The 23,484-nt window shown below is 41.4% G+C and overlaps 1 protein-coding gene across 4 annotated transcripts in view; it reads right to left on the bottom strand.

The window, feature by feature from the left end:
* LOC126295297 (zinc finger protein 99-like) overlaps positions 1 to 23,484 on the bottom strand; it is a 95,187-nt gene that overhangs the window by 39,266 nt on the left and 32,437 nt on the right. For all 4 annotated transcript variants that reach the window (XM_049987734.1, XM_049987736.1, XM_049987732.1 and 1 more), the window contains 2 exons: positions 8,357 to 8,449; positions 2,681 to 2,740 (listed from right to left, as the gene is read on the bottom strand). In XM_049987734.1, the coding sequence (XP_049843691.1) occupies positions 2,681 to 2,740; positions 8,357 to 8,449 (153 nt within the window). The remainder of the gene's footprint in view (positions 1 to 2,680; positions 2,741 to 8,356; positions 8,450 to 23,484) is intronic.

Genomic DNA, 23,484 nt, shown 5'->3' with positions numbered 1-23,484 from the left:
ATAAGGTGTCCTGGGGCCTTGTGTCCAGATTATAAAGATGTCATCAATAAACCTGAACCAGACCAAGGGATTCAGGTTCTGGGTTTTCAGAAGGCAGGAATGTTTCCCCTAGGTGGCTCGTGAAGAGGTTGGCATAGGAAAGTGCCACACAGGTGCCCTTGACTGTGCCATATGAATTTGCTTGTATGCCTTCCCTTCAAAGGTGAAATAGTTATGAGTAAACGAGGAATGAAGCGGTACATTTGGAATCTGCATAGCTTAGGCAGAGATAGTGTTCAATCGTGGTAGGGCCATGGGCATTATCCAAGCAAATTCATGGCACAGCCATGGGCACCCACATGTCATCCTTCTATGCCAGCTTCTTCACGGGCCACTAGAGGAAACATTCCTAGCTTCCCAAAACCCTAAACCTCAGGTCTGGTTCCGGTTTGTTGATGACATCTTTTTAGTCTGGACCCAAGGCTAAGACACCTTATCCTCATTCCTCCACAACCCCAACACCTTCTCTCCCATCCACTTCAGCTGGTCCTCCACCAACCGTCATCCCACTTTCCGGAAAATAGATCTCCTCCTCTCAGATGGCTCCATCCACACCTTGTTCCACATCAAATCCACAAATCAGCAACAGTACCTGCACTCTGACAGCTGCCACTCCTTCCACTCCAAAACATTCCTCCCATACAGCCTGACCACACATGACAGACACACCTAGTGCAGTGCGATCAGAAACCTCTCACCCAGTACACTGAAGGCCTCACAAAGGCATTTGCAAGCAGTCAATACCCTCCAGACCTAATTCACAAACAGATCTCCCATTCCACACACACACACACACACACACACACACACACACACACACACACAAACAAACAAACCAACCACAAGAAAGCACCCCCCCCCCCCTTGTCACCCAATACCACCTGGGACTGGAAGAGTTGACCCACATTCTTCTTCAGAGCTTTGATTATCTATTAGCATGCCCTGATTTGAGGGACATCCACCCTAAGTTACTCGCACCTCGCAAAATTGTGTACCACCACTCACCCAACCTCAACAACATCGTAGTCCATCCCTATGCCACTCCCAACTACCCCCCCCCCCCCTTTCCCTGGCCACAGGGATCAGATCCCTGTGGAAGACACAGATACAAGACCTGCCCAGTCTAGGCTTATCATGCCCCATCAGAGTCTGGGCCACCTGTGAAAGCAGTCATGTTACATACCAACTCTGCTCCAACCACTGCACTGGTATGTCAACCAACAGCTGTCAGTTAGAATGAATGACCACCGCCAAACTGTTGCCAGAAACAAGGTGGTCCACCCAGTGGCACAACATGCAGTAGAGCACAGCATATGAGGTTTCAGTGGGTGCTTCACAACCCGTGCCATCTGTATCCTTCCCAACATCAGCAACCATCAGCTTTTCTTAGCTGCACAGATGGGAGCTATCCTTACAGCACCTCCTTCACTCCCGTAACCTCCCTGGCCTAAACCTAAGGTAACTCGCAGTCCCGCCACCCCACCCCACCCCATCCCCTACCCAATACAGTGTGTGTGTGTGTGTGTGTGTGTGTGTGTGTGTGTGTGTGTGTGTGTGTGTGTTTGTTTGTTTCTGTTCTTCCTACAAGTTTCAAAAAGGAAGTTCATTCCAAAAGCTAGCAAAGCTCTGTACCTTTTGGTTTTATGCGTATATACTAATTCTCAAATAGAACTTTCCATAAATCATGAAACTTCATTATATATACATATTTTCATGCCCAGTCATGCAAATTTATCATTTACTTTGAACTAGTATCAGCTCATGTGCAAAAACGAATTCACTCCGAAGAAAATGCACTGTAAACTTTCTGTAAAATCCCTTTCCTTGGTACATCAACAAAGCTTTCTCTGAGCTAATAGCTTTACCTTGGTACAGAAATAGAAATACAGTTGAAAGTCAAGTCCACTAAATACTGGATAGTAAAAAGAAATTAGAACCTCTTCAGTTGGATAGCAGACATGATTCATGTCTCCCGTGAAGGAACGTGCCCTGAGGTTGGTTGGATGGCTGGTTTGGGGGAGGTACCAAACAGCGAAGTCATCAGCACGATCGGATTAAGGAAAGATGGGGAAGGAATTTGGATACACCCTTCCAAAGGAACCATCCTGGCATTTACCTGAAGCAATTTAGGGAAATCACGGGAAAACTAAATCATGATGGCCGGACATGGGTTTGAACTGTCGTCCTCATGAATGTGAGTCCAGTGTGCTATCCACTGTGTCACCTTGCTCGGTGATCAGATGTTGATTTATTTGTGTGTCAGTGTGCATGGGAGTGGGTACTTATGCCAGAAACAGAGCTTTTTGGAACCAGACAAGCAGCTAGAGAGAGAAAAATGGCTTTAGGTCTGTTTCATTTTCCTACATGACACAGACATATGACTTGATATGTATGATTGCCTTTCTCAATTTCTGTTTATCATTAATATCATGTAACATTCATTATTGTAACATTCATCATAATTTTCAGCACATTACTGTCCATTCACTTAATTCTGGATATGGTGTGGGGAGTACTGCAGCTCTGTCCATCCACTGACAATTCACTGATCCCTGTAAGTAGTTCAGAACTATATAACAGCCAATAACTTTACCAGCACAAGCAAAATACAAACAGAATTTCACATTTAGCAGCTTCATACCTCTTTCTTAATGCTCCGTAAATCACAGTTGGAAAGTGCATCAACAGCAAGTGGATAAACCTGTAACAACCCAACCAGAAAAATAAATCACACTTTGTGAAACTAATTTTAGTCATTGTGATTCTGCAGGTAATATTCATGCAGTCACTGTATACCTCATACAAAGAGTGCTCTCTACCAAATTACAGTATCCAACCTAATTAGATGTATGCACCAACTGCAATATCCAGCAAAAATATGACTGACACCAACACTTTGGTTTGGTGTGTGTGTGTGTGTGTGTGAGAGAGAGAGAGAGAGAGAGAGAGAGAGAGAGAGAGAGAGAGAGAGAGAGAGAGATCCAAAATGGCAAATTTCTACCAATGCTGGACTCCTCATGTACGAGGGTGGTTTGAAAAGTTCTCAGAACAGAGTAGGAGAAAAGTACTTACATCACTGCAACTATTTTTTTATTTTTCAATGTAGTCTCCATGTAGATTAATACACTTGGTCCAATGATGTTCCAGTGCCTTGATCCCATCTCGAAAATTAGTTTTCTCCAGGCCTGCAAAATAGTTGTCAATTCCGGCTATCAATTTTTCGTTTGAAGTGAATCTTCGTCCAGCACGAAAAATTTTGTTTTGGGAAGAGATGGAGGTCTGATTGAGCCATATCAGGTGAATAAGGCGGGTGTGGCAACAATTCATATCTTAGTTCATGCAATTTTGCCGTGATGACGGCACGCATTTTTGATCCAGCTTCAGGAGTTGTGGCACCCATTTTTTAGATATTTTTTTCATTTCTAATTCTTCAGTTAAAATGTGATATAGCCTTCTAGATGACATATGGCAAGAGTGAGCAATTTCATGCACTTTCAATCGGTGCTCCTCCGCGACCATTTTGTGCACTTTTGCCAGCATTTTCAACCATATTTTAGAAGGTAACATACAACAGACTCAATACATACACAGTACTGGAAAACGCACTCAGCATCAAACAGTTTAGATTTCAAAAAGGGCTGTCAACCGAACAGGTTAGATTTACCTTGACAGGTGACATACTAGGATCAATCAGAATTCACTGCCATACCCTCGAGAATGTTTTGTTAAGTTGACTATGGCTTTTGACTGTGGTAACCACGAGATCCTTATGCAAAAGTTAAAATATTACAAAGGTAAGTCAATACATAAATTCCACAATACAATAGAAGCAATAATAATCAATGTTTCTTCTTGAAATTTATTTTACTTTTCTACATATTCACCCTGTATATTCGAGCACAAGTCCCTTGTTAGCCAAAAGCGAAGAAGTCTTTTGTTGCTGTTGCTGCCAACATGTAGTGTCTTCAGCTACAGCTTCTTCACTTTCAGAACATCACCCACCAAAACAAGAGTTTAAGAGCCCAGACAGATGAAAGTCACTAGGGACTAAGTCTAGATTGTACGGCACATATTCCAAGTATTCCCAACAAAACAGCTTCTGCATATGTCTTGTTGTGTGAGGGCAGGCATTGTCATTCAAAGGAATCACCCCTTTTGTCAGTGGCCCAGCCTGTCTGTGGCTAGTCGTATATCAGAGATTCCACACAGTGTTGTAAAAAAAACGTGGCATTCACAGTGTCCTGCGAGGCTCGGATTTCATCAGTTTGTCCACTTCCTTGTCCCAAAAGACGAGCATAATTTTTCAGGCTGATGAAATGGTCTTGGAGTTTTGTTGTTGGGGAAGTGGAATCTTTCCAGTTTGTGGATGACTGATTTGTTCCCAGGTGAAACTGGTGAGCTGCAGCCTCATCCTCTGTAACAATTCATTCCACGAAGTTCTCTTCTTCCTCAAAGTACTGAATGAGATGCTGCAAAAAGAGACCCATTATGTTCATTTCCATATCTACATAGAAACTCCACAAGTGCCTGACAGAGGCTTCGCAATAATTCTCCCTTGTTCCACTCTTGAACAGGGCATACCCCTTTTTTCGCATTAATAAAAAAGGAGCTCCTCTTCTCTGAACTTTCTCGGGGTAATCTGTTAATCCTATCTGGTAAGGATCCCAGACTGTGCACCAGTACTCCAAAAGAGGACGGAAAAGCACAGTATTGACAGTCTCTTTAGTAGATATGTATGCAGAGTCTTTGGTTTGCCTTCCTACAACATTTTCTATGTGTTCGTTCCAATTTAAGTTGTTCATAATTGTAATTCTTAAGTATTTAGTTGAAGTTAAGGTCTTTAGATTTGACTGATTTATCGTGTAACTGAAGTTTAACAAATTCCTTTTGGAACTCATGTAGGTGACCTCACACTTTCCGTTATATAAGGTCAATTGTCAATTTTCGCATATTTTCTAAATCGTTTTGTGATTTGTTTTGATCTTCTGATGACTTTACTAGACCATACATGACACCATCATCTGTAAACAACTTAAGACAGCTGCTCAGATTGTTTCTTAAATCATTCACATAGGTTAGGAAAAGCAAAGGGCCTATCACACTACCTTGGGAAATCTCAGAAATCACTTCTGTTTCACTCAATGGCTTTTCGTCACCCACATGGAACTGTGACCTCTCTGAGAGGAAATCACGTATCCAGTCGCATAATTGAGACGATATTTCATAGGCACGCAGTTTCATTACAAGCTGCTTGTGTGGTTCAGTGTCAAAAGCATTCTGCAAGTCTACAAATATGGCATCAATTTGAAATATCTTATGAACAGCCCTCAACACTTCATGTGTGTGAAGAGCTAGGTGGGTTTCACAAGAACGATGTTTTCTAAATCTGTGTTGAATGTGTGTCAATAGACAATTTTGTTCACTGTAATTGATAATGTTCGAACATAATGTGTGTGTTCAAAAATCCTGCTGCAGATTGATGTTAATGATATGGGCCTGTAATTTAGTGGATTACTCTAACTACCTTTCTTGAATATTGGCATGACCTGTGCAACTTTCCAGTCTCTGGGTATGGATCTATCATCGAGTGAGCAAGCAACTCAATATGGCTGTTAAGTATGGAGCTATTGCATCAGCACACTCTGACCGGACCTAACTGGTATACAGTCTGGACCGGAAGACTTACTTTTATTAAGTTATTTAAGCTGCTTCACTACTCTGAGGATATTTACTTCTAAGTAGCAGCTGTTCTTGAGAGAAATGTGGGGCATCTACAACACTGAAAGAACACAAATCTCAACTGGCCATACGTGATGATGTAAGCAGTTCCATGTGAACAGCCTACAGCACACGTTACACCTTTGATGGCCATCATTACAAATGATGTGTCCCACATATTGCACTGTGGTTTCTGCTGCCACCATAACGGGATAATGAAGACATACCCAGTCTACAATTCTTTAACAAGGGGTGGCAAACTCCTGGATGCAACTAATCAGAGATTTCCATGATAAACAGTTGTCACCATGCTTAGGACACGTTTCGTGATGCACTTCTGTCAACAGTTCTTTGGACCACAAAAACTACACGACTGCATGCAGCATCAATCATCTTGCACTGGCGACCATACGAAGAAACACTGCCTCCACGAAAAGAATGCATATACTGCTATATCCTGGCAAAATGTGTGCACATAATTCAAACACAGTACGAGATAAGTTGACATTTGCGACTTATTTATTGACCTTCCTCCATACATTTTAGTAGACACAGAAGGTTCATGGTTTTTGTCTTATCTGAATGACAGAAAGCAATGTGCTTCCATGTCGTCTCAATCACATAACAATAGGCACTAAGAATTTGAAGCCAACAGACATGGAGTATCACAAGTTTTTAAACTGGCTCCTCTGTTATTTCTCAAATACATAAAAGATCTTCCACTTGCAGTTCCAGAAAATACAAATTGTGTACCCTTTGCACATGATAAAAGTATAGGAATAAGTAATAGTACCTGCCCCTAACTTAAAAAGGCATCTAATGAGATATTCAAAAACATCAACAGATGGTTCAAGGCCAATGAATTATCACTGAATTGTGACAAATCTCAGTATATACAGTTCAGTACTTCTCACAGGTTCCACAAGCTAAAAAATGCATTACTCAATGAACTACAAGAAGTAGAAAGTATTAAGTTACAGACAGATGAAAATCTCAATTGTATAAAGTTTCTTCAGTCAACTATGTTCACAATATGCATGATTACTGCTACAGAAAAGTTAAAAATTAAGTTTATTCTGCACATTCCATTCATTAACAAGTTACAGAGTCATTTTTGGGGAAACTCAAGTTACAAGTACAGTATCCTCAAAAAACAGTAGCACATTATAAGAATTATCTCTCACGTTAATTCAAGAAAATCCTGCAGAAACCTTTTCAAACAATTTGGTAACTGACAACTACTCCACAATTAATATATTCATTACTGTTCTTTGTCATTACCAATACCTCTCTTTTCACAAGAAATAGTGACACAATAATAAACATTAGGACAAAAAACAACCACTATAAAGATCTCTCACAGGTTTACCATTAACACAGAAAGGAGTCAGATACATTGGTACACATGTATTCAACAGCCTATCAGAGCTTATGACTGAATTAAAAATCTTTCTATTGAACAACTTCTCCTAGACCATTAAAGAATATGGTCACAGAAATTCTTAAATTTTACATTAATGTATATTTAGAATTAGCACTGTACTACATTATTTTAAAGTCATTTCATTGTTTTGCATTTAAATTAAAATAAATGTACATTCTTGACTTCCTTTCACATTCCCAAGACCACTTTCCATTAGGTCCATGGAATATGACAAATGCAATGAAAAATAGCACAATGCAATGGGCCACTACAATTATTTACAGTGTTTACGTCAAGGAATATGTAACGCTCACACATATAGTGGTAGGTAAAAGTAGTTTTCCACAACAGGAACTGAACACCACTCCTTAGAGCACACATGTCGGTACTACACAGAATTCGGTTTCTCTGTATAGATATTTAGATATTGGTATGGGGTTCAGGAAAGCTGAGATACTGTTGACTATTGGACAAAAGGAATACAGCTGGAGTATGCAGAGAGGGAAGCTAAGCAAGTGACAACAGGAAAAGCCTTAGTCTTGGAAAAGCTGGAATGCAGCACGGTTTTAGATTAGACATATGTTGCTGACTAATTTGCTCCTGAGATGTTTCAATGAAATATGAAGCAGAGAAGGATAAGGAGAAAGATATATTTTTATGGCTAGGAAACCAGTAATGATGACAAGAAGTGAAAATCAAATCCCCTGTCAAGCTTCTTGGATATTAATTGAGCATAAGAGGTGTATTTCGCTTTAACATGTATCTACACAATGAAAAGGATAGCTGCTACTCACCATATAGTGGAGATTGTGAGTCACACGCACACACACACATGCACACAACCAGTCTTGCATTTGCCTTTTTCCTTTGTGTGTGTGTGTGTGTGTGTGTGTGTGTGTGTGTGTGTGTGTGTGTGTGTGTGTGTGTGTTTTCTGTTTCTATTTTTGACAAAGACCTTGTTGGCTGAAAGCTAACTTCCTGACAGCCTTTTTGTTGCACTTTTCTGCGACTCAGCATCTCTGCTGTATGGTGAGTAGCGACTATCCTTTTCATTATATTGATACATTCCATCCTGGATTTTCCACTCTTTGACTTTAACGTATATGGTTTGTTTTGCATTTATCTAGATACCTCATTTTCACTGACACTGACTACAAGTTTAAATTAACTACTTACATTCCATTCACTAGAAGTCACTTCTACTTTTAGTTCTGGATCCATTTTCACATCATCTCTTGAAGTTGTGATTCCTGATGGCTCCTCTACGAGCTGAAAACAAAACAAAAAAATCAACTTATAAATTTTTGGAAGAATCATGTCTGCCACAAATTTTGATATTAAGAACAAGACTTACCAAGCGGGAAAGCACCGGCAGACAGGCACAATGAACAAAACACACGAACACACACACACAGAATTACGAGCTTTCGCAACCGATGGTTGCTTCTTCAGGAAAGAGGGAAGGAGAGGGAAAGACGAAAGGATGTTGGTTTTAAGGGAGAGGGTAAGGAGTCATTCCAATCCCGGGAGCGGAAAGACTTCCCTTAGGGGGAAAAAAGGACAGGTGTACACTCGCGCACATACACACACATGTCCATCCGCACATACACAGACACAAGCAGACATATTTAAAAGCAAAGAGTAAGGGCAGAGATGTCAGTCGAGGCGGAAGTACAGAGGCAAAGAAGTTGTTGAAAGACAGGTGAGGTATGAGCGGCGGCAACTTGAAATTAGCGGAGGTTGAGGCCTGGCAGATATCGAGAAGAGAGGATATACTGAAGGGCGAGTTCCCATCTCCGGAGTTCGGATAGGTTGGTGTTGGTGGGAAGTATCCACATAACTCGTACAGTGTAACACTGTGCCAAGATGTGCTGGCCATGCACCAAGGCATGTTTAGCCACAGGGTGATCCTCATTACCAACAAACACTGTCTGCCTGTGTCCATTCATGCAAATGGACAGTTTGTTGCTGGTCATTCCCACATAGAAAGCGTCAAAGTGTAGGCAGGTCAGTTGGTAAATCACGTGGGTGCTTTCACATGTGGCTCTCCCTTTGATCGTGTATACCTTCCGGGTTACAGGACTGGAGTAGGTGGTGGTGGGAGGGTGCATAGGACAGGTTTTACACTGGGGGCGGTTGCAAGGGTAGGAGCCTAAAACCTCTTTCCTCGTCACCTTAGCCAGCTTCATCCTGACCCACAACTTCTTCACTTTTGAAGGCCAGACATTACCAACAATTAAAGGGAACAGCCATGGGTACCAGGATGGCCCCCTCGTATGCCAACCCATTTATGAGTCGCTTAGAGGAAGCCTTTTTGGTTATGCAAGCCTGCCAACCCAAAGTTTGGTACAGATTTATTGATGACATCTTCATGATCTGGACTCACAGTGAAGAACAACTCCAGAATTTCCTCTCAAACCTCAACTCCTTTGGTTCCATCAGATTCACCTGGTCCTACTCCAAATCCCATGCCACTTTCCTTGACGTTGACCTCCATCTGTCCAATGGCCAGCTTCACACATCCGTCCACATCAAACCCATCAACAAGCAACAGTACCTCCATTATGACAGCTGCCACCCATTCCATATCAAACGGTCCCTTCTCTACAGCCTAGGCCTTCATGGCAAACGAATCTGCTCCAGTCCTGAATCCCTGGACCATTACACCAACAACCTGAAAACAGCTTTCGCATCCCGCAACTACCCTCCCGACCTGGTACAGAAGCAGATAACCAGAGCCACTTCCTCATCCCCTCAAACCCAGAACCTCTCACAGAAGAATCCCAAAAGTGCCCCACTTGTGACAGGATACTTCCCAGGACTGGATCAGACTCTGAATGTAGCTCTCCAGCAGGGATATGAGTTCCTAAAATCCTGCGCCGAAATGAGATCCATCCTTCATGAAATCCTCCCCACTCCACCAAGAGTGTCTTTCCGCCGTCCACCTAACATTCGTAACATCTTGGTTCATCCCTATGAAATCCCCAAACCACCTTCCCTACCCTCTGGCTCCTACCCTTGCAACTGCCCCCGGTGTAAAACCTGTCCTATGCACCCTCCCATCACCACCTGCTCCAGTCCTGTAAACCGGAAGGTATACACGATCAAAGGGAGAGCCATGTGTGAAAGCACCCACGTGACTAACCAACTGACCTGCCTACACTTTGACGCTTTCTATGTGGGAATGACCAGGAACAAACTGTCCATTCACATGAATGGACACAGGCAGACAGTGTTTGTTGGTAATGAGGATCACCCTGTGGCTAAACATGATTTGGTGCACGGCCAACACATCTTGGCACAGTGTTACACTGTCCGAGTTATCTGGATACTTCCCACCAACACCAACCTATCCGAACTCCGGAGATGGGAACTCGCCCTTCAGTATATCCTCTCTTCTCGATATCCGCCAGGCCTCAACCTCCGCTAATTTCAAGTTGCCGCCGCTCATACCTCACCTGTCTTTCAACAACTTCTTTGCCTCTGTACTTCCGCCTCAACTGACATCTCTGCCCTTACTCTTTGCGTTTAAATATGTCTGCTTGTGTCTGTGTATGTGGGGATGGATATGTGTGTGTGTGCGAGTGTACACTTGTCCTTTTTTCTCCCTAAGGGAAGTCTTTCTGCTCCCGGGATTGGAATGACTCCTTACCCTCTCCCTTAAAACCCACATCGTTTCGTCTTTCCCTCTCCTTCCCTCTTTCCTGAAGAAGCAACCATCGGTTGCGAAAGCTCGTAATTCTGTGTGTGTGTTTGTGTGTTTCGTTCATTGTGCCTGTCTGCCGGCGCTTTCCCGCTTGGTAAGTCTTGGAATCTTTGTTTTTAATATATTTTTCCCATGTGGAAGTTTCTTTCTATTTTATTTACACCTATATATATATATATATATATATAAAATAGAAAGAAACTTCCACATGGGAAAAATATATTAAAACAAAGATTCCAAGACTTACTAAGCGGGAAAGCGTCGGTAGACAGGCACAATAAATAAAACACACAAACAGACACACAGAATTTCTAGCTTTCGCAACCGACGGTTGCTTCTTCAGGAAAGAGGAAAGGAGAGAGAAAGATTCGTCTTTCCCTCTCCTTCCCTCTTTCCTGAAGAAGCAACCATCGGTTGCGAAAGCTAGAAATTCGGTGGTGTGTTTGTGTGTTTTATTTATTGTGCCTGTCTACCGGCGCTTTCCCGCTTGGTAAGTCTTGGTATATATATATATATATATATATAAGATTCCAAGACTTACCAAGCGGGACAGCGCTGGTACACAGGCACAATAAAATAACACACAAACATACACACACAAAATTTCTAGCTTTCGCAACCAACGGTTGCTTTTTCAGGAAAGAGAGAAGGAGAGGGAAAGACAAAAGGATGTGGGTTTTAAGGGAGAGGGTAAGGAGTCATTCCAATCCCGGGAGCGGAAATACTTACCTTAGGGGGGGAAAAGGATAGGTATATACTCGCGCACACACACACATACACATATATCCATCCGTACATATACAGACACAAACAGACATATTTAAAGGCAAACTTCTGTCAGTCACTGCTCACACAGTGATGCATTAGAAGATGTTGATAAAGAGAAGGCCATTGTACTGCATTTCATATGCAAGGTGTTTCAAACCTTTTTGGATCAAACTGAAACAGGTGATAGCGGGTCCATAATTGATTATATTGAGATAGGGAACCAATGGTTGGAAATGCATATTTATTGTGTTTCAGACATACACAGCACACACCACATAACAACAACATAGTAACTATTCAAAGTGATGACCACGAGTGTCAACGCACAGATGACAAAGGCGTATTCAGTTCTGCCACAATCTTGTAAACATATTGTGTGAGTTGTATACTGGAGCAGGCAATGGGTGATAAGCAGTGTAGACCCCTGATCACCAAATAGACATACTGTACACAGCTTGGCTCATGACGTGTGTAACGACGATCACACACATCACACTAGCGAATTAACTTGTGCCCCACACACACACACACACACACACACACACACACACACACACACACACACACACATATATTCCTCATGTCAGTTGTCTCTTGAATCAGTTAGCTCAAGATTTATAAACAGTTGGCAGAAATGCATTTAATGTGTGGTGCGGCAGGATGTAGTGCCCATAAAGTGGCACGATTGTGCACAAAACATTTTTCCAATAGACGTCATCCTAATTGGAAGAAGTTTATTTTCATGAATATCAACTTTTGAAGACATGGTGATTCACGCCACAGGGAACCCGTCACGGTTCCTGCCAAAGAGATGTCTGAACACCAGACTTAGAGAAGATGGTGTTGGATCATGTAGCTGACTACCCAGCAACAAGCATCTGTCATCTTGCCTGTGAAACACACTGTACAGGATAGTGCGTATGGGCAGGCGGTGGGCGTTGTGGAATAATAGGGTAATTTTTAGAGAAAGGCCATTTATTGGCTAGAGCACGTTGAAAGGGGATACATAGGTCTAGGTATGTGAGGGTGAGCCAGAGCTTATAATTTGGCGAACATTGTTTGCGAAGCTATCGAAAGTGGTTGTCTGCAAAAAGTAAGTCCACAGTGCTGCAGTACCGGGAGAAGTGGGAGATATTCAATGCTACAGGGCGCGCATCCGACTCGCGGGTGAGCAAGAATACAAGAGAGCGGGCCCGGCGACAGCCAGCTGGGTATATTCAACGCTCCACGCGGCTTCCTCCGCCCCGATTGGTCAGCACCGAGCAGACCGCGTGGGCGGCATGGAACTTCCCAGAGTGTTGCCAGCTAAGTGACACCTGGGACGGCGTTACCTCGTAAGCACATGAGGGAGGCGCGTGGTCAAGGTGCACTTCCTCAGTGCTGACTTCCTCTTACTAGACCGTGGGACAAAAGAATTTACAGGCAGCTAACACTGCCGGCCACGGCTTGGCCGCAATGGAAAAATGAAGTAACCGTTTGGAAGCTCATATAATAAAGTAAAATCCCCTATTGTCTGGCTAATCCTTTACAACACACACTTTGAAGGATACAGTGTGGAGAGTACCGGTGAACAGATATTACAGCCCTATCACAAATAACGTGCACAGGCACTGGGAGCAACAGATTTTGAGCCCCGTGTTCACTTCTGTCAATGGATTAGTCACCGCAGTGCCGTAGTGCCAGACTTCATACAGTTTGTTTGTTCACAGATGAGACCCTATTGACCCGTCATGGTGTTTCCACCAATCACAACAGCCACGTCTGAAGTGAGGACAACCCCCACGCCACCCACATCAGTGGCCACCAGCAGTGATTCTCTGTCAATGTACGGGTGGGCATCGTCCAACGTCACCTAATAGGACGTTATTTGTTGCTTTTCCACTTGACTGGCCCAAACTTTGCTGTTGTTGCAGTGAGATTTGTTGCCACGGTTCATTGAGACTGTATCCTTTGCTACCTGTGTGGTTTCAATACGATGGTGCACTGGCTCACATCGATATTAATGTCTCTGAGCGCCTGAACATTGTGTACCTTCACCACTGAATTGGAAGGGGTGACCCTGTCCCATGGCCAGTGTGATCGCCCGCTCTCACGTCTCTAAACTTTTTCCTCTGGAGCTAGATCAAGATGTTGGTGTATGAAAGCACTGTAGAAATAGATGAACACCTGTTTATTGGGATCCAAGCTGTATGTTTCCTAGTACAAGAGACAGTAGGGATCTTCGAGAGAGTGCAGCAGAACTTTAAGTGCCATTGCCGAGCATGTGTTGACAGTATATTTTCGACATTACATTGACCAAAAATGCACGATGTTGACAAAATTGCTTTATGAATAATCACAAACTATTTCTGAGGTGTACATAGTTGAGATAAGTGTATATGTGTCTATTAGTATCAGCCTGTAATTTTATTTTTTATTATTATTATGACACTGATGTATTTCTGCAAAATTTAAGATCGCGGCAATGTGCACATAAACATTCCCACCGTGACCATGTGTGCAACTGCCGGTCATCACTTTGGACAATTACTACAAGTTAAGATATTGTTATGCAGTGTACACTGTACACGCCCATAACACAATAAATATCCATTTCTGACCATTGGTTCCCTGTCTCAATACAGTCGGCTGTGGACCCACTGTTCCAATCTGACCCAAAAGATTTGAGACATCTTGTACACATGGGTCTTCTTATGGTGTTTCTGCACAGCACTTACTACTGCTTAGAATCTTATCAGTTCCCAGTTTTGTACAACCATTTAGTGGCTGTTATTGCAATTTGACACTATCTGTTTACATGCTTCTGCAGCTTGAGGCATAAAATACCAGCCGTGCCAGTCTTCGCAGTAAGCTGTGTCCATAACTGACACTACATTCACTTTTCTATAGGTTGCATCATAAGCCTAAATGACAGATATAGATACAAGAAAGCGTAAAATTGAAAAAAAAAAAGTTAATGCAATAGAGGAAATGCAATTCGATGTGGTGGCACACTAGTTCACTTCTGTATAGCTTACTCAAAGGAACATGCAGGTAACTGGACCAACGAAGCATTCAAAGAAGTCAGAAAACGGTGCTGGTGACTACCATTTTAAAAAATGTTAGTCTCACTGGTCCATACGACTACTGATCAACATTGGTAATGGTCATCTGCTGTTAAATAACCAAACACATTTCATGCTCGTGTCAGATCATCTTCTTGAAGACAAAGATATCCTGCTTGCAGGAACCAATATGGACTTTACAGCAAAATGTATTAATATAAGCTCTGCCTGTTCATCCATGACAACCAGGAGTCCACGCATTGTACTAGCTCACATGACACCACATTCCACAACTCTAGAAGGAATAAAAACTCTGCTGGTTGGGATGGAATACCCGATAAAGTGAATAAAACAGTGTGTGGCATAATAGCACCTCCCCTATCTAAAATATTCAACCAGTCTTTTGAGCAAGAATGCTATTTCTATGTTTTGAAGTGTGTCGAAGTCAGACCTCTGTTCAAGAAAGGGTCGAGGGAGGACTCTGGAAACTATCAGCCTATTTGTATTCTTCCATCCCTACCAAAAATGTTATAGAAAGTAGCTGCAAACCAGATCAAAAAAATTTACTGTAAAAAATGATATTATTACAAGTAACCAATTTGGATTTCAACCAGAAATGCAGTAAATAACTTTATTTAAAAGAGAGGCAAATCACTGAATCAGAGGAGTATAGTTACAAGTAATCTTCTGTGATCTCACAAAAGCATTTGACTCCATGAACCATGACTTGCTTATCTACAAATAGACAAATAAGGGATTAAGGACACTGCTCTAAATTCGCTAATGTCACAGTTACACAACAGAAAACAAAGGGTAACTATCGCCTCAGATGCAGTGAATTATTATTCTAAATGGAATACAGTATCACAAGGTGTGCCTCAAGACTCCATTTTGGGGCCAATCCTGTTCCTGTTCTATGTAAATGAATTACCTATAAATATCAATTCCCCATCAGTTCTGTTTGCAGATGATACTTCTGTTTGAATAGAAGATGACAATGCAGAAAAAATTCTGAGTTCCATGATAAGGACACTGGATACCTTAGAAAACTGGTTCCCATTAAATGGGTTGAAACTGAACATTGCAAAAACCCATATGGTACATTTAAAAGCCAAACATTCAAAATGGGTAGAACTTCAAATCTGTCATTAGATATGGGATATTTTTCTGGGGGAACCTCAAATATTGACACTGCAAAAGAAAATTGTCCGATACATGTGTACTGCACAGCACAGTCTTGTTGCCCATTATTTCGGAAACTGCAAATCCTCACTGTTCTCTGCATACACATCTATGAAATTATAATCTTCCTACACAACAGACAAAAGTTAGTCGAGGAGAATTATTTTAACCATACACATAATACAAGGAACAAAAATAATGTTATGCTACCCACACACAAGTTGAAATTATATTCACATACACCACAGTATATGGTGATGACAATATACAACAAGTTAATGGGCAAAAACATATTTAATATGAAGCCAGGAATTTGAAAAATGAGGCTACAGCATATTCTGTGGGAGAAATGCTACCATTCAACAGAGGAATTCACAGAGGGTGAAATGATCATTTGAGCAAGGGGGAATTAAGTGTTAGATTTTATTGTATGTATGCATGTATGTATAACAAAATTGTATTATTATTATTATTATTATTATTATTATTATTAATATGTCTGTTAACATTAGCTGTTCTTTGTTTATGGGGAAATTTTACCACAATTTGATTGGCTCCTGTACCTGAATCAACTGATTTAGATTATTTACATTATGAGACAAATAAACGACAATTCACAATTCAGTACATTTCTGTACTGTCATCTAGTGAACAAAATGCAAGATTCTCGAAAACTGGAACAGGTCTGTCACTGGACTGAAGATATCCCTGTAAACAGAACCCAGTAAGCCATCCTCAACTTGGAGGGATCATCAGATGCCAAATGGCTGATGCAAAGATCAAAAGTACTGTCAATTCATTATCATTCTACAACATCATATGAACCGTTAAATAATGTCAAAAGACTCTCAAAAACTTTCGTGTTCCAAGGGAAGTTGCAATGAAAGGAAATGTTGGCAGAATGTAGGAAGACCTGCAAAGGATCAACACCTGGTGCAAGAGTGGCTGAGCTGTCTTTCAAAATACAGAAATGGCAATATGAGGAAATAGACCCCTATTTTTAAAGTAAATCACCGGCAAAAAATCACTGGAAATTATCACAAATGTAAAATACCAAAAGGTCCATAGCCACAGAAACTTAATCATGTATTATGTGGTGTTGCTAACTGGCAACAAACCATACATTTATGTATAGTGTTATAAGCGTGATGTTGCCATCTGGCACAGACACGGTCTGGCTGGATTGAGCTAGGCTGTGGTCAGCACAATTACGTTGCTGAAGTCTGAGTGGGCGTAACCATGTGTGATAGCAGCTGAAAGAGTGAATTATTTCTGCCTCTTAGTTCATATCTAGTTAAATTTTTAAGGTAAATAGAATGATGCTTAGTGACAGCAGAGATTATGCTTCCATATCCCTGTAAGTGACTGATTAATAATTAATCAATATTTTCAGTTCATTGTCATACACCAACAAATCTAAGACATTTTTAAATCTAAATTTCTATGATCAGCCAGTTAGCCACAGATTTTTTTTTCAATAGAATTGGTTTCCTAAAGAAAACCCATGAAACAGAGGGTTAAGATGGAACCACCACACAACAGTAATTGTACGGATACACTGCAAGAATCCTCAGAGCACCAAAATAAACCTTATTTTGTGTGACGAGATGGCTTAATACACATACTTCAAAGTGTGGTTTCTTGGAAGGATATCTGTGTTGAGCTAACATTTTACACAGGAAGCTATAAACCTGAGCAATTTATCATCATCATCATCAACAACAACAACAACAACAACAACAACAACACTATCCAGTCAAAAAAATATCTTATCCTACTATTTCTCTAATGACTTATTCTATGAAGTCTTTAAACATTTTGGAAATGCTTTCTCCCTATCCACTTTACTACTCAGTGCAGACATGTAGGCAGTAGTGAAAGCATACAGGCATTTAGCTAATAGTTACAAATGTTTTTATTACAACCATATTGTAAAGTGCATACAAAAAGATTTCCTACATTCACTTTTCCCCAAACTCACTAGAGCATATTAGGTGAACCTGGATCTAAGAGCCTCATTGCATACAGTGAAACACAAATTGGTAGCAGTGGAACACTAAAGTCTAACCAAGAGAAAGCTGAAGCCGTCATGCTACGTAGAAACAGACAAGAATGCTATGCCTTGCAAATAAAAATGTGCCAAGAATGAAATTTTCACTCTGCAGTGGAGTGTGTGCTGATAGGAAACACCCTGGCAGATTAAAACTATGCGCCAGACCAAGGCTTGAATGCAGGACCTTTGTCTCCCACAGGCAATTGCTCTACCACTTGAGCTACCCAAACACAACTCACAACCCGGCCTCGCAGCTTCAATTCTGCCAGTACTTCGTCTCCTACCTTCCAAATGTCACAGAAGCTCTTCTGCGAACCTTGTAGAACTAGAAGAATTGAAAATGTGAGGACAGGTCGTGAGTTGTGCTTGTGTAGCTCAAGTGGTAGAGCACTTGCCCGTGGCAGACAAAGGTCCCGAGTTCGAGTCTCGGTCCAGCACCAGTTTTAATCTGCCAGGAAGTTTCAAAAATGTGCCACTCTGAAAGTGTCCACCTCATATATTTCTGGAATTACACAATGACATAAGTGGAGGGAGACTATCAGGTGTGGAACAATGACCTACAAATAACATTCAAAATTAAGACTCACTACAGCAACTATTTTGTGTTACAGCACTGAAAACAGAGGTGCCCATCAACAGCTGTAACTGGCAGTGACAATACTTGTTTGTTATTAAAAACCCCATATCTGTATGGTGTGTCAATCAGAGAGGTTCTAATTGTCTGCCTGTAATGGTCATTCACATACCTGTTTCATTGCCTCTACTAAGTAATAAGGCTAGGGAGATGAGAAGTAAATGTGACAGAATTATGTTACAAATGGGGAATTAACTGTGTTCTAACAGTTTTGAAAGCTGTCATAGTAAGAATAAAATCCTACCATGCAGTAGTCTGGAACAATTAAAAGAATGTGCAGTGGCAGCAAGACAACAATGGACTGGCAGCTAAGGTGTATCTGGACACCATTGCTGGCATTGAAGAAATGCTTTACCTGTAGTCATTATCTACATCTACATTTACATGGATAATCCGCAAATCACATTTCTGTGCCTGGCAGACGGTTCATTGAGCCACCTTCACAATTCTGTATTATTCCAATCTCGTATAGCACGCGGACAGAATGAACACCTTTATCTTTCCGTACGAGCTCTGATTTCCCTTATTTTATCGTGGTGATCGTTCCTCCCTATGTAGGTCGGCATCGACAAAATATTATCGCATTCGGAGGAGAAATCTGTTGATTGGAAGTTCGTGAGAAGATTCTGTCACAATAAAACACGCCTTTCTTTTAATGATTTCCAGCCCAAATCCTGTGTCATTTCTGTGACACACTCTCCCACATTTCCCGATAATACAAAACGAGCTGCCCTTCTTTGTACTTTTTTGATTTACTCCGTCAGTCCTATCCAGTAAGGATCCCAAACCACGCAGCAGTATTCTAAAAGAGGACAGACAAGCATAGTGTAGGCAGTCTCCTTAGTAGATCTGTTACATTTTCCAAGTGTCCTGCCAATAAAACACAGTCTCTGGTTACCCTTCCCCACAACATTTTCTAAGTGTTTCTTTCAATTTAAGTTGTTTGTAATTGTAATACCTAGGTATTCAGTTGAATTTATGGCTTTCAGATTAGACTGATTTATCGTGTAACCAAAGTTTAATGAGTTTCTTCCAGCACTCATGTGGATGACCTCACACTTTTCGTTATTTAGGGTCAACTGCCACTTTTTGCACCATTCAGATATCTTTTCTAAATCTTTTTGCAGTTTGTTTTGATCTTCTGATGATTTTATTAGTCAATAAATGACAGCATCATCTGCAAACAACTGAAGACGGCTGCTCAGATTGTCTCCAAAATCATTTATATAGATATGGAACAGCAAAGGGCCTATAACACTACCTTGGAGATGACAGAAATCACTTCTGTTTTACTCTATGACTTTCCGTCAACTACTATGAACCGTGACCTCCCTGACAGGAAATCATAAATCCAGTCACGTAACTGAGACGATATTCCATAAGCACGCAATTTCACTATGAACTGCTTGTGCGGTACAGTGTGAAAAAAGCCTTCCGGAAATCCAGAAATATGGAACTGATCTGAAATCCCTTGTCAATAGCACTCAACACTTCATGTGAATAAAGAGCTAGTTGTGTTTCACAGGAACAATGTTTTCTAAACCCATGTTAACTGTGTGTCAATAGACGATTTTCTTCGAGGTAATTCATAATGTTCGAACACAATATGTGTTCTAAAATCCTGCTGCATATCGACGTTAATGATATAGGCCTGTAGTTTAGTGGATTACTCCCACTATCTTTCTTGAATATTGGTGTGACTTGTGCAACTTTCCAGTCTTTGGGTACAGACCTTTTGTCGAGCGAATGGTTGTATATGATTGTTAAGTATGGAGCTAATGCATCAGCATACTCTGAAAGGAACCTAATTGGTATACAGTCTCAACACGAAGACTTGCTTTTATTACGTGATTTAAGTTGCTTCACTACTCCGAGGATATTTACATCTACCTTACTCATGTTGGCAGCTGTTCTCAATTTGAATTCTGGAATATTTACTTCGTCTTCTTTTGTGAAGGCATTATATTGTATACCGGACAGTCTGATGTATTGCTCTATGTTGAGGCAGGCTACATTATCTGCTGAACTGAATGTTAAAATGTGCTGAATATCTGAAAATTGTTAGGGAATGCACAGTGCATTATACAAGGTCTGTTCAAAAAATTCATATTTGTAATTTAGCATCAATGGTGTGTTGGAGTGAAATGCGGTTGGCGGCCCTGCATATGCCTGTGTTTAATGTGTAACTGCTGGAAGTTTCATTGCTGTATGTATGTTAGTTATTGTTCAGTGCAGTATTGAGTAGAACATTGTGTTGCACAGTCTGTGAATTTTGAGAAGGCAGAGTTAGAGTAGCAACACATCTGCATTACATTTTACGTGAAACTCACGACAACCTTTACAGACACACACCAAATGATGCAGGAATCCTATGGTGCTTCAGCCATAATCAGTGTGACAAATGGTTTAAAAATGCCCAGACAGAAGTTGAAGCTGACCCTTGTTCAGGCCGCCTACCAATGTTTACCGACAACACTCATGTGAGGAAGATAGTAACTGTTTTCGGAAGAAAAGATACCATTGATAACCATGCAGCTTTTCTAGAGTAAATGATAATTTATTGAAATCCTCACTGCCGACAGCTGTTGTTGACATACCTCAATGGGGACAGCCAAAAATGTGTGAACCGACTGGGATTCAAACCAGGAACTCCTGCTTACATGGCAAAAGCTCTATCCATCTGAGCCACCGAGGACATATGAAGAGCAGAACTGCAGGGACTTATCCCTTGCATGCTTCCCATGAGACCCACATTCCCAACTGTCCACACTCCACATACATAATGTACCTAATAGATATTTGCCCATCCATTCATTACTCGTGAACACTAAGGTGTTGATTCCCGTAAGAGTTGGGCACCCTGTGCGCATTTGCACAGACGAAGGTCATTGGCTGAGTAGCGACTTAGCTATATATATGAAGACAGTAACTGCTCTTTAAAGATTGTGGACAGCTGGTAATGTGGGTCTCATGGGAAGCGTGCAAGGGATAAGCCCCTGCAGTCGCACTATTCATCTGTGCCCTCAGTGGCTCAGATGGATAGAACGCCTGCCATGTAAGCAGGAGATCCTGGTTTCGAGTCCCAGTCAGGGAAGAAGCTGCATGGTCATCAATGGTACCTCTTCTTTCGAGGACAGTTATTATCTTCAAATATATAGTTAAAGGCTACTTTGTCTGTGCAAATGCGTACAGGTTGCCTGAACTCTTGTGTGAATCGACACCTTAGTGTGCGCGAATAATGAGTGGATGGGCAAATATCTATTAGGTACATTATGTATGTTGGGTGTGGACAGTTGGGAATGTGGGTCTCACGGGAAGTGCGCAAGGGATAAGTCCCTGCAGTTGCACTAATCATCTGTTTCCTCGGTGGCTCAGACGGATAGAGCATCTGCCATGTTCGGAGGAGATCCTGGGTTCGAGTTCCGGTCAGGGCACACATTTTCAGCTGTCCCTATTGAGGGATGTCAACAACACATGTCAGCAGTGAGAGTTCCAATTAATTATCACTCATATGAGGAGTGTCAACAAAATTGTTTGTGCCAGTCATAGATTAAATTTCTGAGGGACTGCAGAAGAATGTCATATATCAGTTGGGTCATTTCATGGAAGCCTGACACAGCATCTTGGAATACATCATGTTGCTGCCAATTTCGTCCCACGGATCATGAGCCAAGACCAGAAGGATCTTCACCTCACAATCTGTGAACAGCTTTTGTATCATGCAAATCAGAATGAGGTGTTCCTTATGAGAATCATAACTTTTGATGAGACGTGGGTCTACGATTATAATGTTGAGACCAAGATTCAGTCTTCACTCTGGGTCCAGGAAGGTTCTCCGAGACCAAAAAAAGCTCGCCAGCTCAGGTCAAATTTCAAAGCCCTGCTGATAGTTTTCTTTGACTTTGAAGGATTAGTTCATTATGAATTTATGCCACAGGGACAAACTGTTAATCGACGGTACTACCGAGGCGTGTTGCAAAGCCTGTGAGAAGGAAACAACCTGAAATGTGGTGAGACAATTCATGGCTCTTACATTACGATAACGCACATGCACATTCATTCATGGTGGTGCGTGACTATCGCACAAAAAATTAAATCACTGTGCTGCCTCATTCTCCATACTTTCCCGACCTCGTCGCTGTGGGCTTCTCTTATTTACAAAGTTGAAGACCCCAATGAAAGGACGAAGAATTGCAATGATAGACAAGATAAAAGGAAATTCATAGATGGCACTCTGCACGATCCAGCAAGACTGCTTGTAAAAGTGGAAACGGACCTGGGAGCAGTGTATCAATTCTGGAGGAAGGGGGGCATACACAATAAGTAGTAAATGGTAAGCATAGAAAAATTCTGTGGACAAAGTTCTATAATTTTTTGAACAGATCTTGTATGTATATGGAAAGGTTTCAGAATATAGACAAATTTATGTTTTACTTAACAATATCTTGTGGCTCTCATTGGTAGACTGAAGTTCGCCAAGTGTGAATGTTGAAGGGCAATAATTATGCAAACTTCTATTTAATGTGAAGAATATTACATGAACTGGAATACTAGAAACTCTTTTGCCACAGCTCAGACTTTTATCCAACAATGAAGTCAGATATACAAGTGTGGTTTGGAAAGTTCTCAGAATCACCACAAGAGGACAGCGCTAGCACAAGTTGTTCACGTGATGTTCATTGGACTGTTGCCTGTAAACACGTGCCACGCCAGTACTCTTGGAAAAGAGCTGTGGTGGTGGCGTGGCTCTGTTGCTGTTCCTGCAAAGTGATTTGTGAAAATGGAAAAAATCGAAATTCGAGCAGTGATTAACTACTCCGTAAAGAAAGGTATGAAAGCAAAGGACATTCATCGCAATTTCCTGAATACACTGAGGGACTCTGCTCCTTCATATTCAACTGTTGCCAAGGGGACAAA

Source organism: Schistocerca gregaria, chromosome 11 (genome assembly GCF_023897955.1).
Source record: "Schistocerca gregaria isolate iqSchGreg1 chromosome 11, iqSchGreg1.2, whole genome shotgun sequence".
NCBI classification, from domain to species: domain Eukaryota; kingdom Metazoa; phylum Arthropoda; class Insecta; order Orthoptera; family Acrididae; genus Schistocerca; species Schistocerca gregaria.
This window is presented reverse-complemented; position numbering and strand designations above follow the sequence as displayed.